This window comes from Trichomycterus rosablanca, chromosome 6 (assembly GCF_030014385.1).
Source record: "Trichomycterus rosablanca isolate fTriRos1 chromosome 6, fTriRos1.hap1, whole genome shotgun sequence".
In the NCBI taxonomy this organism is placed as follows: domain Eukaryota; kingdom Metazoa; phylum Chordata; class Actinopteri; order Siluriformes; family Trichomycteridae; genus Trichomycterus; species Trichomycterus rosablanca.
Window position 1 is genome coordinate 22,762,109 of NC_085993.1, and position 19,700 is coordinate 22,781,808.

Here is a 19,700-nt window from a genome sequence, read left to right on the forward strand (position 1 = left end):
ATTTACACAGTTGGGGCTAAAAGTCAATACTCTTGTAACAAATGAGAGATAGACTCAACTGATAAGAGCGAAGCAGGTAGAAAAAACAACAACAATATTGAGGTTATAGAAGCTAGTGGCCGAAGTTTTACAATAAATGTGTGCTACCAAGCCAAGCGGAGTACACAGTGCGTAGAAAATCAATTTCAATTTTGGGTTATACACATAGACATTAATTTTTCAATTTTTTGCTCAGAAGTTCTATTTGGACCTGACATTCATCTGCCCTTTGCTGGCAAAAAATAACTACCTGACTGTATGTAAGATAACATAGTGAAGTAAAGTATATATGCTTAAATTTTTATTATATTCAGGTATTGTATGTTTGGATACACGCACACACACACACACACACACACACACACAGACCGACAGACAGACAGACAGACAGACAGAGTGACGTCCCATTCTTAATCCATAGGGTTTAATATGATGTCAGCCCACCCTTTGCAGCTATAACAGCTTGAACTCTTCTAAGAAGGCTTTCCACAAGGTTTAGGAGTGTGTTTATGGGAATTTTTGACCATTCTTCCAGAAGCGCGTTTGTAAGGTCAGACACTGATGTTGGACGAGAAGACCTGGCTCACAGTCTCCGCTCTAATTCATCCCAAAGGTGTTCTATCGGGTTGAGGTCAGGACTCTGTGCAGGCCCGTCAAGTTCTTCCACACCAAACTCGCTCATCCATGTCTTTATGGACCTTGCTTTGTGCACTGGTGCGCAGTCATGTTGGAACAGGAAGGGACCATCCCCAAACTGTTCCCACAAAGTTGGGAGCATGAAATTGTCCAAAATCTCTTGGTATGCTGAAGCATTAAGAGTTCCTTTCACTGGAACTAAGGGGCCGAGCCCAAATCCTGAAAAACAACCCCACACCATAATCCCCCCTCCACCAAACTTTACACTCGGCACAATTTAGTCAGACATGTACCGTTCTCCTGGCAACCGCCAAACCCAGACTCGTCCATCGGATTGCCAGACAGAGGAGCATGATTTGTCACTCCAGAGAATGGTCTCCACTGCTCTACAGTCCAGTGGCGGCGTGCTTTACACCACTGCATCCGACGCTTCGCATTGCACTTGGTGATGTAAGGCTCGGATGCAGCTGCTCGGACATGGAAACCCATTCCATGAAGCTCTCTACACACTGTTTTTGAGCTAATCTGAAGGCCACATGAAGTTTGGAGGTCTGTAGTGATTGACTCTGCAGAAACTTGGCGACCTCTGTGCACTATGCGCCTCAGCATCCGCTGACCCCACTCTGTCATTTTACGTGGCTACCACTTGGGTTGCTGTCGTTCCCAATCGCTTCAACTTTGTTATAATACCACTGACAGTTGACTGTGGAATATTTAGTAGCGAGGAAATGTCACAACTGGACTTGTTGCACAGGTGGCATCCTATCACGGTACCATGCTGGAATTCACTGAGCTCCTGAGAGCGACCCATTCTTTCTCTAATGTTTGTAGAAGCAGTCTGCATGCCTAGGTGCTTGGTTTTATACACCTGTGGCCATGGAAGTGATTAGAACACCTGAATTCAATGATTTGGATGGGTGAGTGAATACTTTTGGCAATATAGTGTAGATAGATGGATGGATGGATGGATGGATGTCACACAGCTAGAAATGTCCGACATTGGTTGGAAGAGAATGACCAAGATTTCCAAGTTCTACCATGGCCCCCTAATTCCCCAGACTTGAACTCAATTGAGCATCTGTAGTACCACCTTGATCATCATGTTTGCTCTATGGATTCTCCCCCACTCACCCTCCAGCAGCTGTGGGATGCACTGCAGTCAGCATGGCTCCAGATACCTGTGACAACCTACCAGGACCTTATTGAGTCACTCACAGCCCGAATAGCTGCTGTCCATGCTGCACACGGCGGTTACTCTGGATTTTAGCTGGTGGTCATAATAATGTGACTCGACTGCGTGTACGTATACTGTATACTTGAAAGACACTGATCAGCCATAACATTAAAACCACCTTCTTGTTTTTACACTCACTGTCCATTTTATCAGCTCCACTTACCATATAGAAACACTTTGTAGTTCTACAATTACTGACTGTAGTTCATATATTTCTCTACATATCTTTTTTAATTTGCTTTCACCTTGTTCTTCAATGGTCAGGGCCCCCACAGGACCTAACACACACACTAACACACCACCACCATGTCAGTGTCATTGCATGGCTAAGAATGATCCACCACCCAAATAATACCTACTCTGTAGTGGTCCTGGGATAGTCCTGACCATTGGAGAACATCATGAAAGGGGGCTAACAAAGCATGCACAGAAACAGATGGACTACAGTCAGTAATTGTAGAACTAAAAAGTGCTTCTATATGGTAAGTGGAGCTGATAAAATGGACAGTGAGTGTAGAAACAAGGAGGTGGTTTTAATGTTGTGGCTGGTCGGTGTATAAGTGTCTTTCCAAAATGATGTAAATTGCACCACCATTGCAGCGCCACTGCATTGCACACCAACACCAAGGCATGGTGGAAAGAGAATTATAATGTAAGACAGTTTTGCTATCAGCAATCACTGAATGTTATTTGATTATTTTTTAAACACCAAGTCAGAGCTGAACAGAGCTTAAATGTAGAAATCCTAGAAAATATCTAAAGGTATTGTAGGTTTAAAATTGAGCCTAGCTGTCACTGTTAGTCCCTTAGGGCTTTTAACACTTTGTTCCTTGGATTATTTACTGTCTCCGTTGTAAGTCACTTTCAATAAAAACATCTGGCTAATAGCTAAATATAAATTCAAATTACCCCTCATCGTTATGCTAGTTTAATCAGCCGCTATGGGAAATTGTTGCTGAAAAATGACATACATTTTTAAGCATGTGAATAGAATTAGTTTGTGGGACATATCTGAATATGTACAGTGTATCACAAAAGTGAGTACACCCCTCACATTTCTGCAAATATTTTATTATATCTTTTCATGGGACAACACTATAGAAATAAAACTTGGATATAACTTAGAGTAGTCAGTGTACAGCTTGTATAGCAGTGTAGATTTACTGTCTTCTGAAAATAACTCAACACACAGCCATTAATGTCTAAATGGCTGGCAACATAAGTGAGTACACCCCACAGTGAACATGTCCAAATTGTGCCCAAAGTGTCAATATTTTGTGTGACCACCATTATTATCCAGCACTGCCTTAACCCTCCTGGGCATGGAATTCACCAGAGCTGCACAGGTTGCTACTGGAATCCTCTTTCACTCCTCCATGATGACATCATGGAGCTGGTGGATGTTAGACACCTTGAACTCCTCCACCTTCCACTTGAGGATGCGCCACAGGTGCTCAATTGGGTTTAGTCCATCACCTTTACCTTCAGCTTCCTCAGCAAGGCAGTTGTCATCTTGGAGGTTGTGTTTGGGGTCGTTATCCTGTTGGAAAACTGCCATGAGGCCCAGTTTCCGAAGGGAGGGGATCATGCTCTGTTTCAGAATGTCACAGTACATGTTGGAATTCATGTTTCCCTCAATAAACCGCAGCTCCCCAGTGCCGGCAACACTCATGCAGCCCAAGACCATGATGCTACCACCACCATGCTTGACTGTAGGCAAGATACAGTTGTCTTGGTACTTCTCACCAGGGCACCGCCACACATGCTGGACACCATCTGAGCCAAACAAGTTTATCTTGGTCTCGTCAGACCACAGGGCATTCCAGTAATCCATGTTCTTGGACTGCTTGTCTTCAGCAAACTGTTTGCGGGCTTTCTTGTGCGTCAGCTTCCTTCTGGGATGACGACCATGCAGACCGAGTTGATGCAGTGTGCGGCGTATGGTCTGAGCACTGACAGGCTGACCTCCCACGTCTTCAACCTCTGCGGCAATGCTGGCAGCACTCATGTGTCTATTTTTTAAAGCCAACCTCTGGATATGACGCCGAACACGTGGACTCAACTTCTTTGGTCGACCCTGGCGAAGCCTGTTCCGAGTGGAACCTGTCCTGGAAAACCGCTGTATGACCTTGGCCACCATGCTGTAGCTCAGTTTTAGGGTGTTAGCAATCTTCTTATAGCCCAGGCCATCTTTGTGGAGAGCAACAATTCTATTTCTCCCATCCTCAGAGAGTTCTTTGCCATGAGGTGCCATGTTGAATATCCAGTGGCCACTATGAGAGAATTGTACCCAAAACACCAAATTTAACAGCCCTGCTCCCCATTTACACCTGGGACCTTGACACATGACACCAGGGAGGGACAACGACACATTTGGGCACAATTTGGACATGTTCACTGTGGGGTGTACTCACTTATGTTGCCAGCTATTTAGACATTAATGGCTGTGTGTTGAGTTATTTTCAGAAGACAGTAAATCTACACTGCTATACAAGCTGTACACTGACTACTCTAAGTTATATCCAAGTTTCATGTCTATAGTGTTGTCCCATGAAAAGATATAATGAAATATTTGCAGAAATGTGAGGGGTGTACTCACTTTTGTGATACACTGTATGTATAATTACACAGAATAAGACCACATTTGTTGCAAAATATTGCAATAGCTTGGGTGGTTCCAAAAGGGCTTCAAACATTCTCTTGCATCTGGGGGTATTTATTTCCTCTCAAGACAAATGTCAATAAAGGTTCTTCAGGGTGTGCTCTTGGGTTATTTTCTCAATAATTAAGCAGGATTGAATTGCATGCCTTTAAAAGATAGAAATCAATAGGCCCCATTTATAATTAAGAAGTAATCTGCTTTAATGGCATGTAGTGAAGTAGTTTATGGTACAGCCCATGAATGAGCAAATGTGCAACACAGTCAGACAGTGGACTTATTGCCTTTGTTCTTGATGTTTTCATCTTTACAGCTGCTCACACAATGGCAGAATCATACAAGAAGTCCATTATTGAGCGATTTACTTTGCTGATTATTTATAATACAGCATCTTTTCATTTAGCTTACAATGACTTGAAAAAAGCTTGACTTTCTGGATGCCTTATATAATCGCGTAATCAGCTACTTTTTCTTTTTGTTGTGCAGCTCCTCCACAACTGATTGAAAAGCCACAGGACATGCAAAAAGCTATTGATGAATCTGTAGTGTGGGAGTGTACAGCCACTGGCAAACCCAAACCCTCATACAGATGGATGAAGAACGGAGAGAACTTGGAATCCACAGAGGTTTGTTATTAATTGATCTCTATTTCTCTAGATATGCACTATGTGGACAAAAGTATGTGGAAACATGACCATAACTTTGTTGGACATTCATTACAAAAGTATTGGCATTAATACAGTGGGGGAAATAAGTATTTGATCCCCTGCTGATTTTGTAAGTTTACCCCCTTACAAAGACTTGAACAGTCTATAATTTTTATGGAAGGTTTATTTTAACAGAGAGAGACAGAATATCAACAAAAAATCCAGAAAAAAACATTAAATAAAAGTTATAAATTAATTTGTATTTAATTAAGGGAAATAAGTATTTGATCCCCTACCAACCAGCAAGAATTCTGACCCCCACAGACCGGTTATGTGCCCATGAGGCACACAAATTAGTCCTGTCCCTGTATAAAAGACTCCTGTCACAGAATCAGTTTCTTCCGTTCAAATCTCTCGACCACCATGGGCAAGACCAAAGAGCTATCAAAGGACGTCAGGGACAAGATTGTAGACCTGCACAAGGCTGGAATGGGCTACAAGACCATCAGCAAGAAGCTTGGTGAGAAAGAGACCACTGTTGGTGCGATAATTCAAAAATGGAAGAAATACAAGATCACAGTCAATCGCCCTCACTCTGGAGCTCCATGCAAGATCTCACCTGGTGGGGTAAGAATGATTCTGAGAAAGGTGAGGTCAGTCCAGAATTACACGGGAGGAGCTTGTCAATGATCTCAAGGGAGCTGGGAGCACAGTCACCAAGAAAACCATTAGAAACACACTTCGTCGTAATGGATTGAGATCCTGCAGTGCCCGCAAAGTCCCTTTGCTCAAGAAGGCTCATGTACAGGCCCGTCTGAAGTTTGCCAATGAACACCTGAATGATTCCGAGAAAGCTTGGGAGAATGTGATATGGTCAGATGAGACAAAAATTGAGCTCTTTGGCATCAACTCCACTCGCCGTGTTTGGAGGCAGAGAAATGCCCGGTGGGGATGGTGTTCTTGGGGTCATATCCAGCATTTCTCTGCTCCCAGCTCCCTTGAGATCATTGACAAGCTCCTCCCGTGTAATTCTGGACTGACCTCACCTTTCTCAGAATCATTCTTACCCCACCAGGTGAGATCTTGCATGGAGCTCCAGAGTGAGGGTGATTGACTGTGATCTTGTATTTCTTCCATTTTCGAATTATCGCACCAACAGTGGTCTCTTTCTCACCAAGCTTCTTGCTGATGGTCTTGTAGCCCATTCCAGCCTTGTGCAGGTCTACAAACTTGTCCCTGACGTCTTTTGATAGCTCTTTGGTCTTGCCCATGGTGGTCGAGAGATTTGAATGGAAGAAACTGATTCTGTGACAGGAGTCTTTTATACAGGGACAGGACTAATTTGTGTGCCTCATGGGCACATAACCGGTCTGTGGGGGTCAGAATTCTTGCTGGTTGGTAGGGGATCAAATACTTATTTCCCTTAATTAAATACAAATTAATTTATAACTTTTATTTAATGTTTTTTTTCTGGATTTTTTGTTGATATTCTGTCTCTCTCTGTTAAAATAAACCTTCCATAAAAATTATAGACTGTTCAAGTCTTTGTAAGGGGGTAAACTTACAAAATCAGCAGGGGATCAAATACTTATTTCCCCCACTGTATATGTGTAGAGTTGACAACATTTGCATCTATCACAGCCTTTATTCTGGAAAAGCTTTTCACAAGTGTGTCCATGGTGACTTGTGCCCATTTAGTCAAAAAAGTATTAATGTGGCGCAGGGGTATAACATTCTAGCTCACCAGAGCTGACATCTCAAACTCAGTGGTACGAATCTCAGCTCTGCCACCCGGCAGGCTGTGCGCTTACATAAACGAGGCGTTCGCCTCATTCTCAATTGTTATGTGTGAGCTGTTCAACAACTCGATCCGAGCGCTCGCAGACTCATGACCTTGCTAAACAAACACATTTATTATTACACCGATGAGGCATAACATTATGACCACCTTCCCAACTGACTGGTCTGCGGCTATGCAGCCCCATACGCAACAAACTGTGATGCACTGTGTATTCTGACACCTTTCTATCAGAACCAGCATTAACTTCTTCAGCAATTTGAGCTACAGTAGTTCGTCTGTTGGTTCTGACCACACGGGCCAGCCTTCTCTTCCCAGCCTTAACATCAAGGAGCCTTGGCCACCCATGACCCTGTCGCTGGTTTACCACTGTTCCTTTCTTGGACCATTTTTTATGGATACAGACCACTGCAGACCGGGAACACCCCACAAGAGCTGCAGTTTTGGAGATGCTCTGACTCAGTCGTCTAGCCATCACAATTTGGCCCTTGTCAAACTCGCCCAAATCCTATCCTTAAAAGAATTAATCAGTGTTATTCACTTCACTTGTTAGTGGTCATAATGTTATGCCTGGTCAGTGTATAACATAATAAATATATTCTGTAATGAATCAGTATGTTTTTCTTGGCTAAAGACCCTGTTTAAATGTAGCTAAATTCAAACAAATGACGAAATGATCCACCTTTTTTAGAACACAGTGACAAGGCACTGTAATCTTCTATTAAATCTCTAAAACTCAGAGAGCAGAATTTAATCTCTTTTGTCCCACAGGCCCATGGAAGAGGGCTTATAAACCCAAACTGGCTACCAAACATGCTGTCTCTGCATTTACTCTCTCTATTATAGAAACACACTGCAACACAATGAATGATGATTTATTTTATATACTTACATGTAACATGAGCTTTTAACTTCAGTTTGTTGACTGTCTGGATGTGCCATTATGGTGATGGATATACGTATAAGTGGCTCAGTTTTCCAAAATTCATCATTTTTTTTTCTTTATTATGCAGTAGCATTACTCAGTATAGATTGAAAGTTGGCTCCTCTGCATGGTTCCGTTGGCTCCTGTGTGTGGTTCAAACTGAATAAATAAATAAATATGCTTATGGAAATTTGCACGTTGGCAAATGAAACTAGGCAAATCAATAAACCTAAAGATTGTATATTTGCGATTGGTATGAGGTATGTGTTATTCTGACCAGTGTCATTTGTCTCCTTTATAAAAAAATGTTATCAATACTTATCTCTTAATTTATTTGTGAATAGAAAAAGTTACCCAACACAAACCAAAAATAGTTTTACCCTCTTGGCTTCTCAATAATCCAATAAACTAGTTGACAATTAGTATCGGCTAGATCAGGGGTGTCAATCTCATTTTCACCAAGGGCCACATCAGAGGGCCGATTGTAACGTATCCTGCTGTGATTGCAGTCTGCCTTTTGAGTCTTGGACAATTTGTTGTTTTTCTTGGAGGCTAAATTATGTGTTTGGTGTCAAAATGCCAAATTTATGCTGTATATTTAAAATGTATATGTACATTTATATTGTACTCCTTTACCACAGACACGGCCTCATAACACAAGAGACGTACCGGTTTTTCTTCTTGAAGCACAACTTGTATTCACTTTCCCATCTTTTATTAAATTCCCTTCCTTCTGCTTCAATTTTCTCTTCTTGTACATTTTGGGATTATTTGTAAATATTTCTCAACATCACTTGTTGGAAAACCGCCTCAGTTAAACGATGATGTGGAAACACTGACATCTAGTGGTGGGATGCGGTCACTTTGTGGGTCACAAAATCGACATGCATTGTGGGAGATGCAGTTTATGTTTGATTTTACAGTGTATTTAAGACAATCATACGTCTTTTAAGCTCTTGCGGGCCACATAAAATGACTTGAGTTTGACACATGTGGGCTAGACTGAACACACACTACTACCAGTTCTGTTGAATCTAAACATCAATAAACTAAACATCAATCTCCAAGTAAAGTAATTCAAATATACCCATTTAAAAAGGTTACAAAGCTATTTCCAAGGCTCTGAGACTTGCTGAGACCATAATGAGAATCATTATTTTGTATCATATAAATGGTGAAAGCTTGGAACAGAAGTGTATCTTCCCAGAAGTAGGTGGCATACTAAAATTTTCCCAGATGAATGTAATGACTCATACAGGAACTCACAACCCAGATGAACATCTGAGAAACTGCAGGCCTTGCTTGGTTTAGATCAGACTGTGTGATTCCACTATTACTTTTAAATTTGCTAAACAAAACACCTTAATCACCCCAAGACATTTGGGATAATGTTATGTGGACTGATGGCTTAAGAGTAGAACTTTTACATCTAACATAAAGTTAACACAGCATTTCACAATAAAATATAATTAAATATGGTGGTATTACTGTGATTACTGTGTGGGAATGTTTTGCATTTTTAGGGACTTTTGCTCTAAAAATCCTGAAGTAGAATGAACATAATCCAAAGATAAAGCAAAACTGGGTTATACAACTTTGCAATGATTCAATGCACATGAGCAAGTTCATCCCTGAACGGCTTAAAGGAAACTAAATGAAGGATTTAGGGTGGCCCAGTCAACGTTCTGACTTAAACCCATTGACATGCTGTGGCATGAACTTAAACAGGAGCCAAAATGCAGAAGTTATTAGAAGCATTTACTTGCAGATGCTGCCGCTTAAGGAGCCACAACAAGTTAATAGTTAAAAGTTAATCGATTTGTAATAATAAGAGGGTATAATAATTTTAAATAAAATAACTATTTATAAACTGTTTTGTGTTTATCCATGTTCATATTGTCTTATTACAATATGGGTGGCAGCACAGTGGCTCGGTGGGCAGCACTGTCACCTCACAGCAAGAAGGTCCTGGGTTTGATTCCCAAGTGGAGCGGTCTGGGTCCTTTCTGTGTGGAGTTTGCATGTTCTCCCTGTGTCTGTGTGGGTTTCCTCTGGGAGCTCTGTTTACCTCCTACAGTCCAAAGACATTCAAGTGAGGTGAATTGGAGATATAAAATTGTCCATGACTGTGTTTGACATGTTACGTCCCTGTCCAGGGGTCGGGGCGCAACATAAAAATGGAAACAAAGAAAACCCCGAACAGATGAAACTGAGTCAGAACGATTGCGGTGACGTTTGTTTTTATACGTTATTAAAGATAAGTGCTATACAGAGGACGTGGGGTAATATTTACAGTGGGCAAAACTTCTATTACAATTATCAAATTATCAAACACTTTCTATTTACAATGATCACAACGTTTTACACAGTACACAACACTAATTACAAAGACTACACAGAAATGACAAGAAAACGGGTTATAGCACACTAAGGACACCAAAAACACAGCCAGCACTAACTAAGGAGCGCACATCCGTCAAAGGCAGTGGCTCCCCGACAACTGGCAGTCCGCTGCTTGTTAAAGAAAATGTCCCTCCTCCTGCACGCAGGTGCGCTGCTCCGATTGGTGGTCCGCGCTCCGCCTCCAAGAAATAGCAGCGATCTATTTGCTATCACTCCCGGGACACCTCTGCTCCGTCTGCGATCGATTCGCCGAAACCTGCTAAACACAAAGTGGGAGGGGAATACCGACTAACATTTTGTTTTACGCTACCTGTCAGCGAGGCGTAACAGACATTAAACTTGTGAACTGAAAAATCTTGTGTAACTACCTGTCCTGTCATTAATGTAACCAAAGTGTGTAAAACATGACGTTAAAATCCTAATAAATAAATAAACAAATATTGCATTATATATGAAAATATAAAACCAGTTATTTGAAAAAATATGCAGAAAGTAATGAAATTAGGACCGCATATATCAAAGGCTAATTCTACTTATAAAGGGTGGTTTCAGGGTCAAATCAATATCTGCAATGCAAAAGTCACATCTTCAAATGAGACTTACCAAGAAGCTTTTGATCCCATCACATTCCACATTCTATTCATTATTGGAGTATGATAAACTCCCAAGTTCTGGTGCATACTTCTATTAATTAAGCTGAAGGCTAGGCTATGGTTGTAGAGGACATCTGCTGTACCATGATGCACAATGAGAGTGATATTGCAGTCTCACTTGTGACCACTAACAGCTAACTTGTGACTTCTATACCTAGTCAGCTAAGAAATGGCTAGATGCCAGCCAGTGGGGTGTGAGGTGATACTGTACATTCACTTCGCCGGTGGCTAGCCGCCTTGGAGGTGTGCATCTAAAAACAACAAGTGGGTTTAGCTGTGTACAAGATGGTGCATTTCACACAAGATGCAAACCTCTCATCAAGTGACCAAAGCTGCCTAGTCACAACATTGGGACAATATAATAATGCAAGAACACAGAACCATTAGATAGCATTGTTAGGTGCTTATTAAAATAAACTGTTACTGTGACATAACCTTCTGCAAACAAGCCAGTAAGTAAATTGGCTGCTCCAAATTGCTCTATGATTTCAATAATTAAAGTGGTGTGGTTGTTTGTTACCCTGCATGAGGTCCCCTGTGCTAAAGTAATTAATACGATCTCAGCCCACAAACACACCTACAACTAAACAGCAATTCACGTCTAAGCATCGTCTAATAAATTCTAAACATGTTCTTGAGAATAAGGCATTACTCAAGAGTCCAATATGACTCTCTGGCTACCCTGACGTTCAAAAGAATAACTGTTGAGCTACTACTGCCAGAGTCTTGCGAAAATCATAGCTGACATTCTATTAACTCATATTTTACTGACAAAATGCTAACTGCTTGATTAGATAAATGAATGAATTAACAGAGTATATCACGATTTCCAAATGTCATTGTCTAATCAGCACTCTAATTAATTGTGTAACTAAAGGTCACAGATGCCACAGAAAAGGAAGCTCAAGAGTTATGCCACTCATTAATGTTTATTAAGCTTAATTAATGAGGATCCTTGTTATTGCTTCTGTCATGCGTATCCAAACATTGCTAATGGGGCCTGATCATAACTGGTATCTCTGAATCCCTGAGGCTTCTTGTAGAACATGGTTTCTCTTAGAGATTGTTTATAATAATGACATTGACTGAAAATGTCATTAAGATGAGGACTTTCTTTTTTTCAATATTATTTTCTCACCCTAAAAACACTGTCTACTGTTAATACTCTACTACGAAATTGAATTGAGTGGAATTAAATAAGAAGTGATTATCCTCCACTGCAAAGTACGTAGTTTGTGGAACTACAAATGTGAAAAGCACCTGTTTTGTAACTTTCCACAGGAAAGGTAGAAAATTGGGATTGGGTAGAAAAAGATCACAAATTAAAAGCTTAATTGTTAACGAGCAAGGATAGGCCAAGGGCAGTGCCAAGCCAACATTTTGCAAATGTTACAGCTGTGTGGGTTCATAGTGTCGTTATTCTCAGGTGTTATTCTGGCATGTTTGGAGTTTAAACATAAATCCTATTAAAATATATGACACATTATGAATTATATATATATATACTGTAATACTATATATTATATAATAATATATAATATATAGTATATATATATAATATATAATATATGACAAATATATTACACCTTATAGACCTTAATGGACATTTTATTAGATAATATTTTATTACATAATATTTTATTTATTATTTATTTATTAGGTAATATTTTATTATCTGGTGTATATATTCGTTGATAACTGAATGAGCTACACTAGCCATATAATTTATGGGTATACATTAACTGACAGTGGCCCATGTTACACTGTGCACTTTGTCATCTCCTTAAGACTAAAGATCAATAAAGTATCCATCCATCCATCCATCCATCCATCCATCCATCCATCCATCCATCCATCCATCCATCCATCCATCCATCCATCCATCCATCCATCTATCTATCTATCTATCTATCTATCTATCTATCTATCTATCTATCTATCCACTGTGTAAACTTACCAGCACCTTATTAAGAATACATACCCTGTTAGCTCTTGTAGGTATACAGTTAGAGACTAAAGCTATTTTTTTCATGCACAGTGTGTGTTAATCTTGCTTTAGCCATTTATCAGTAAACGTTTTCTGACTACATGAGTACATAGTTTTAGCTCTATTCCCCTCCCAGTATTGACAATGCCTGTACAACACACCACCATGTTATTACTAAATTAGTGTCATTGCAGTGCTGAAAATTGGTCAAACACTCACACAGCATCTGATCAGTGGGAGTCTTATGGGGGTACATTTCAATAAAATGTGTACAGTGACAAACCGTACAACAGTACATAATAAAAAAAAAACACATTTTGCATTTTGTGTGAAGGAGAGGGGAAACCTGAGTACCTGGAGTAATCGTACTTGAGCAGAAGAAACTATTGCTGTCAATGACCAGATTAGAGGTTTAAACCCAGATTCCCAGGACCCTGATATCATGTGGCACCCACTCCACTAACTGTGTTGACATGGGGCAGACATAAAAAAGCTTCCCATCTGTCTCTTATGTGCATTAAAGAACCTGGTGCTGCAGATGGGTTGACTAAAGTCTGTTGCGAAAACTGCTGATTTAAAGAGACTGTTAAAGCTAAATTAATTGAAAGAATCTAGCCATGCTCTGCTAAACTGTGAACATCACCATATGTTTTTTATGCCAGGGGCATTTTCTTACCTGGTTTCATCACTGCAAATGTCCTGGCATCAGTCTTTATTACAAATATTTACATTTACCATGTTTAGCAGACACTTTTATCCAAAGGGTGGAGGTGGTGGTGGGGCTTAAACCAGCAACCTTCTGATCACTATTCCAGTACTTAACCACTAAGCTGCCACTGCCCTACTTTCCTATTGTCTTTAAACACCACATTAGCTGCTGAGAATTTGATGAGGAATGAGAGAGAGAATAACTGAAATGTATAACCTTAGCTGTAGTCATATTACAGTGCCATTCTATGTGTGTGTATGTTTGTATGGGAGTGTGTGTTGACATACACTGATCAGCCATAACATTAAAACCACCCCTTTGTTTCTACACTCACTGACCATTTAATCAGCTCCACTTACCATATAGAAGCACTTTGTAGTTCTACAATTACTGCCTGCAGTCCGTCTGTTTCTCTGCATACTTTTTTAGCCTGCTTTCACCCTGTTCTTCAATGGTCAGGACTCTCCCAGGACCACCACAGAGCAGGTATTATCTAGGTGGTGGATCATTCTCAGCACTGCAGTGACACTGACATGGTGGTGGTGTGTTAGTGTGTGTTGTGCTGGTATGAGTGGATCAGACACAGCAGTGCTGCTGGAGTTTTTAAATACCGTGTCCACTCACTGTCCACTCTATTAGACACTCCTACCTAGATGGTCCACCTTGTAGATGTAAAGTCAGAGAAGATCGCTCATCTATTTGCTGCTGTTGAGTTGGTCATCTTCTAGACCTTCATCAGTGGTCACAGGACGCTGCCCACAGGGCGCTGTCGGCTGGATGTTTTTGGTCAGTGGACTATTCTCAGTACAGCAGTTTAAAAACTCCATCAGCATTGCTGTGTCTGATCCACTCATACCAGCACAACACACACTACATACCAGCACAACACACACTAACACACCACCACCATGTCAGTGTCACTGCAGTGCTAAGAATGATCCACCACCCAAATAATACCTGCCCTGTGGTGGTCCTGTGGGGGTCCTGACTATTGAAGAACAGCATGAAAGGGGGCTAACAAAGCATGCAGAGAAATTAATGAACTACAGTTAGTAATTGTATAACTACAAAGTGCTTCTGTGTGGTAAGTGGAGCTGATAAAATGGACATTGAGTGCAGAAACAAGAAGGTGGTTTTGATTTTATGGCTGATCAGTGTACATAAACATAAATACATGAACACACACGTATAGAAGGGCACTGAAATTGTACTGTCATTTAGTGTACAATATGACATATACAGTATATAAGCATACACACACCTGGAATGAGACTGTAATTGAATTATCCTTCAGTGTACAATATGACCAGGTGAGCTGGATGGTATTTGAATGTAATTCAATTTCTGCCTAGTGGGATCGGAGATGTGGGATCAGTGTGTGTGCACGAGAGAGAGAGTGAGCGTATTTTATTCTTGCATCTTCACCATATTTCTAGCTGTCATTTTTTATTGCTGCCATGAAATCCCCCTCATTAATCGATGTCTGATCCAACGTGTTGTTATTCTTTTGTAGCCTCCCTGTTAAGAAACACTCTGTGCCTACTCAAGCCTCTTTTTTACTCAAAACCCAAATCATTACAGCTTACTTTTGTCCTGACTGTTTAACTTTCACACATGCATCTTTTACTCATCAACGGCTTCTAATTGTATTCTGTTTTTTTATTTATTCTTTATTTTTTTTTTATCCCTAATTGTAACTTACCTGCAGGCAATTATGCGCCTCCTACATGTGCAGTCGCCACCTTTTTTTTTTAACCTGTCAGAGACAGAATCTCACATGGAGCATTATTGTGTACAAACTACTATCAGCTATCATATATGAATCAACCTCATGCAAGTACCTCGACCAGCCAGCTGTAAGGCTGTAATTACATCAGCAATAAAGAACCCGTTTGACCACTTTTTCCTTAGACACTGTCACTTGTGCCTGTGTGCCTGTACCCAAGTTCTTGATAGTGACTGATAGTGCCACTCGAGCTATTTTACCAATAATGTATAGCACACCAAATCCATCATACAGTCAATTGTGGCTGCATTAACCCTTCAAGCATGTAAATTAATCATTTATGTTTGTTTATTAGGGACAGGTGTACCCTAGTGGTTAAGGTACTGGACTAGTAATCCAAAGGTTGCTGGTTCAAGCCTCACCACTGCCAGGTTGCCACTGTTGGGCCCTTGAGCAAGGCCCTTAACCCTCAATTGCTTAGACTGTATACTGTCACAGTTCTGTAAGTCGCTTTGGATAAAAGCGTCTGCTAAATGCTGACAATGTAAATTACAATGTTTATTAGGATTTTAACGTGATGTTTTACACTTTGGTTACTTTCATGATAGAAACGGTAGTTACTCATTACACAAGATTTATCAGTTCACAAGTTTAATGTCAAACACAGTCATGGACAATTTTGTATCTTCAATTAACCTGACTGCATGTCTTTGGACTGTGGGAGGAAACCGGAGCACCCGGAGGAAACCCACGCAGACACGGGAGAACATGCGAACTAGGGATCGAACCCAGGACCTTCTTGCTGTGCGGCGACAGTGCTACCCACTTAGCCACCGTGCCGCCCAATTAATCCTTTACTTAACACCACATATTAACATGGCATGGCAGCATCTTTACTTAACACCCCATTCAAATGTGGCTGCAATGTGGGCATGAAATGCCCCTATTGGGCCCTTGAGCAAGGCTTTTAAACCTCAATTGCTTAGACTGTATAGTGTAACAGTACTGTAAGTTGCTTTGGATAAAAGCGTCTGCTAAATGCTAAAATAGGGTGAGCTCAGAACTACAATAAGTGTGATCAACAGAAGTATCAACAGAGGCATTATTTATTTATTTACTTATTTATTCATTTATTATTATTATTATTATTATTATTAATATTTAAGCAATGGGGGCACATTTAAATGTAGACACCCATGTCAGAGGAAGCACACAGGGTGGGGCAGTGGTAGCCTAGTGATTAAAGTACTGGACTAGTCATTTAGTGAAAGTTACTGTGCCACCACTGCCAGGTTGTCACTTCTGGACTCTTGAGCATTGCTCTTAACATTCAATCGTTGTTCATGTGGCCGCTCAGCCCAGCCGGCAGTTAGAGCTAAGATTCGATACGATAATTTCGAGATCCCAGCTCCGGTGTTCCAGCGTGTGTTTTTACCCCTAAAACACACTCATATTTGACAGGTGTGTAAATGAATTATATATATATATAAATTAAATTTTGGACTTGGCGGCAACATAACTGTACCCCTGTGTACAAACCGAGGTCAATATTATATTAGATTTTACACCTGTTAGCAATTCTTTCTTTCTTTTGTCTGTTTTTCTTTTAAACATACGTTACACCTCAACCTGGAAATTACAGTGTCAGCATTTTAAAAATATTTGCCAAAATGTCCCTGCACTAGTGGACATTGATTTCATTGCAGGCTACAAAAAGTACATGAGCTTAAGGACAGAGAGAAATGTGAGAGTATCACAGAGATCTGTAAATAGATAGGAAATGTTCATTCTGTTCATTTTTAGGATGATTTCACATTTTATAAGCCTTGAAACATCTACCGGCTATATCTTTATGTGGAGAAAATAGGAAAATTATATTACAGCAGTTTGGTAGCGTAAGAAGAAAGACTGCACAATGTAGGAATGGTCATTACCCCCCTCCAGTGAAGAAAAAGAGAGTTTTTGCTCTCAGACCCTGTCCTGCAGAACAGAAATGGTGATATTGTCAGTAAATGTGATCCAATATTTATGGCCTATGTGAGCCACTATTCATGGGCTAGTGTGCGAATAATAAAATTGCATTGGTGTAGTATTTTTAGATAAGGTCAATATTTTTCAAGAAACTCCAGCAGATTCAGAAAGTATTCAGACCCCTTCACTTTGTTGTGTTTTGGATTTAATGTAATTGATTTATTAAACAATCCTTTAGCAATTACCCACACACATCACAGTGTATGAATTCTCATTAAATGTAAGGGCTCATTCACATGAGAAGCAACAAAACTGCAAGCCTCCACGCAAATCACAGCATTGCTCCATTTAGCAATTCATTATATACATCAAAAGCAATACTGTCCAAAATTGGTAAGGTAACATTAGCTTTTTATATATACAGTATATATACACTTTATATACAGTGTATCACAAAAGTGAGTACACCCCTCACATTTCTGCAAATATTTTATTATATCTTTTCATGGGACAACACTATAGAACTAAAACTTGGATATAACTTAGAGTAGTCAGTGTACAACTTGTATAGCAGTGTAGATTTACTGTCTTCTGAAAATAACTCAACACACAGCCATTAATGTCTAAATGGCTGGCAACATAAGTGAGTACACCCCACAGTGAACATGTCCAAATTGTGGCCAAAGTGTCAATATTTTGTGTGACCACCATTATTATCCAGCACTGCCTTAACCCTCCTGGGCATGGAATTCACCAGAGCTGCACAGGTTGCTACTGGAATCCTCTTCCACTCCTCCATGATGACATCACGGAGCTGGTGGATGTTAGACACCTTGAACTCCTCCACCTTCCACTTGAGGATGCGCCACAGGTGCTCAATTGGGTTTAGTCCATCACCTTTACCTTCAGCTTCCTCAGCAAGGCAGTTGTCATCTTGTAGGTTGTGTTTGGGGTCGTTATCGTGTTGGAAAACTGCCATGAGGCCCAGTTTTCGAAGGGAGGGGATCATGCTCTGTTTCAGAATGTCACAGTACATGTTGGAATTCATGTTTCCCTCAATGAACTGCAGCTCCCCAGTGCCAGCAACACTCATGCAGCCCAAGACCATGATGCTACCACCACCATGCTTGACTGTAGGCAAGATACAGTTGTCTTGGTACTTCTCACCAGGGCGCCGCCACACATGCTGGACACCATCTGAGCCAAACAAGTTTATCTTGGTCTCGTCAGACCACAGGGCATTCCAGTAATCCATGTTCTTGGACTGCTTGTTTTCAGCAAACTGTTTGCTGCCTTTCTTGTGCGTCAGCTTCCTTCTGGGATGACGACCATGCAGACCGAGTTGATGCAGTGTGCGGCGTATGGTCTGAGCACTGACAGGCTGACCTCCCACGTCTTCAACCTCTGCAGCAATGCTGGCAGCACTCATGTGTCTATTTTTTAAAGCCAACCTCTGGATATGACGCCGAACACGTGGACTCAACTTCTTTGGTCGACCCTGGCGAAGCCTGTTCCGAGTGGAACCTGTCCTGGAAAACCGCTGTATGACCTTGGCCACCATGCTGTAGCTCAGTTTCAGGGTGTTAGCAATCTTCTTATAGCCTAGGCCATCTTTGTGGAGAGCAACAATTCTATTTCTCACATCCTCAGAGAGTTCTTTGCCATGAGGTGCCATGTTGAATATCCAGTGGCCAGTATGAGAGAATTGTACCCAAAACACCAAATTTAACAGCCCTGCTCCCCATTTACACCTGGGACCTTGACACATGACACCAGGGAGGGACAACGACACATTTGGGCACAATTTGGACATGTTCACTGTGGGGTGTACTCACTTATGTTGCCAGCTATTTAGACATTAATGGCTGTGTGTTGAGTTATTTTCAGAAGACAGTAAATCTACACTGCTATACAAGTTGTACACTGACTACTCTAAGTTATATCCAAGTTTCATGTCTATAGTGTTGTCCCATGAAAAGATATAATGAAATATTTGCAGAAATGTGAGGGGTGTACTCACTTTTGTGATACACTGTACTTTATCCTGGTGGCTGATCTCAGGCACAAGACATAGCCAATCATGCCTGTGTTGACACCCGGCCGTCTGATAGCACTGTATCGTAGTGGTGGGCTAGCGTAATAGACTCTTGTGCCACCCGAGCGTTTACTGTGTTCAAAAAATTTGACCCAAATACAAATCTGTATAATCCTGATAAGCCGCACGTAAAGGAAGATTAGAAAATAGACAAATGACATTCGAAAAAAAACAAAAAACACATTAAGAAATCATAAAAACCCAAAATCCTTAATTTG

At 40.7% G+C, this 19,700-nt stretch overlaps 1 protein-coding gene across 1 annotated transcript in view; it reads left to right on the forward strand.

The window, feature by feature from the left end:
• Nucleotides 1-19,700, forward strand: part of cntn4 (contactin 4) — a 368,543-nt gene that overhangs the window by 236,697 nt on the left and 112,146 nt on the right. The window contains exon 11 of the mRNA XM_062997552.1: nt 5,055-5,194. Coding sequence (XP_062853622.1) covers nt 5,055-5,194 — 140 coding nt within the window. The remainder of the gene's footprint in view (nt 1-5,054; nt 5,195-19,700) is intronic.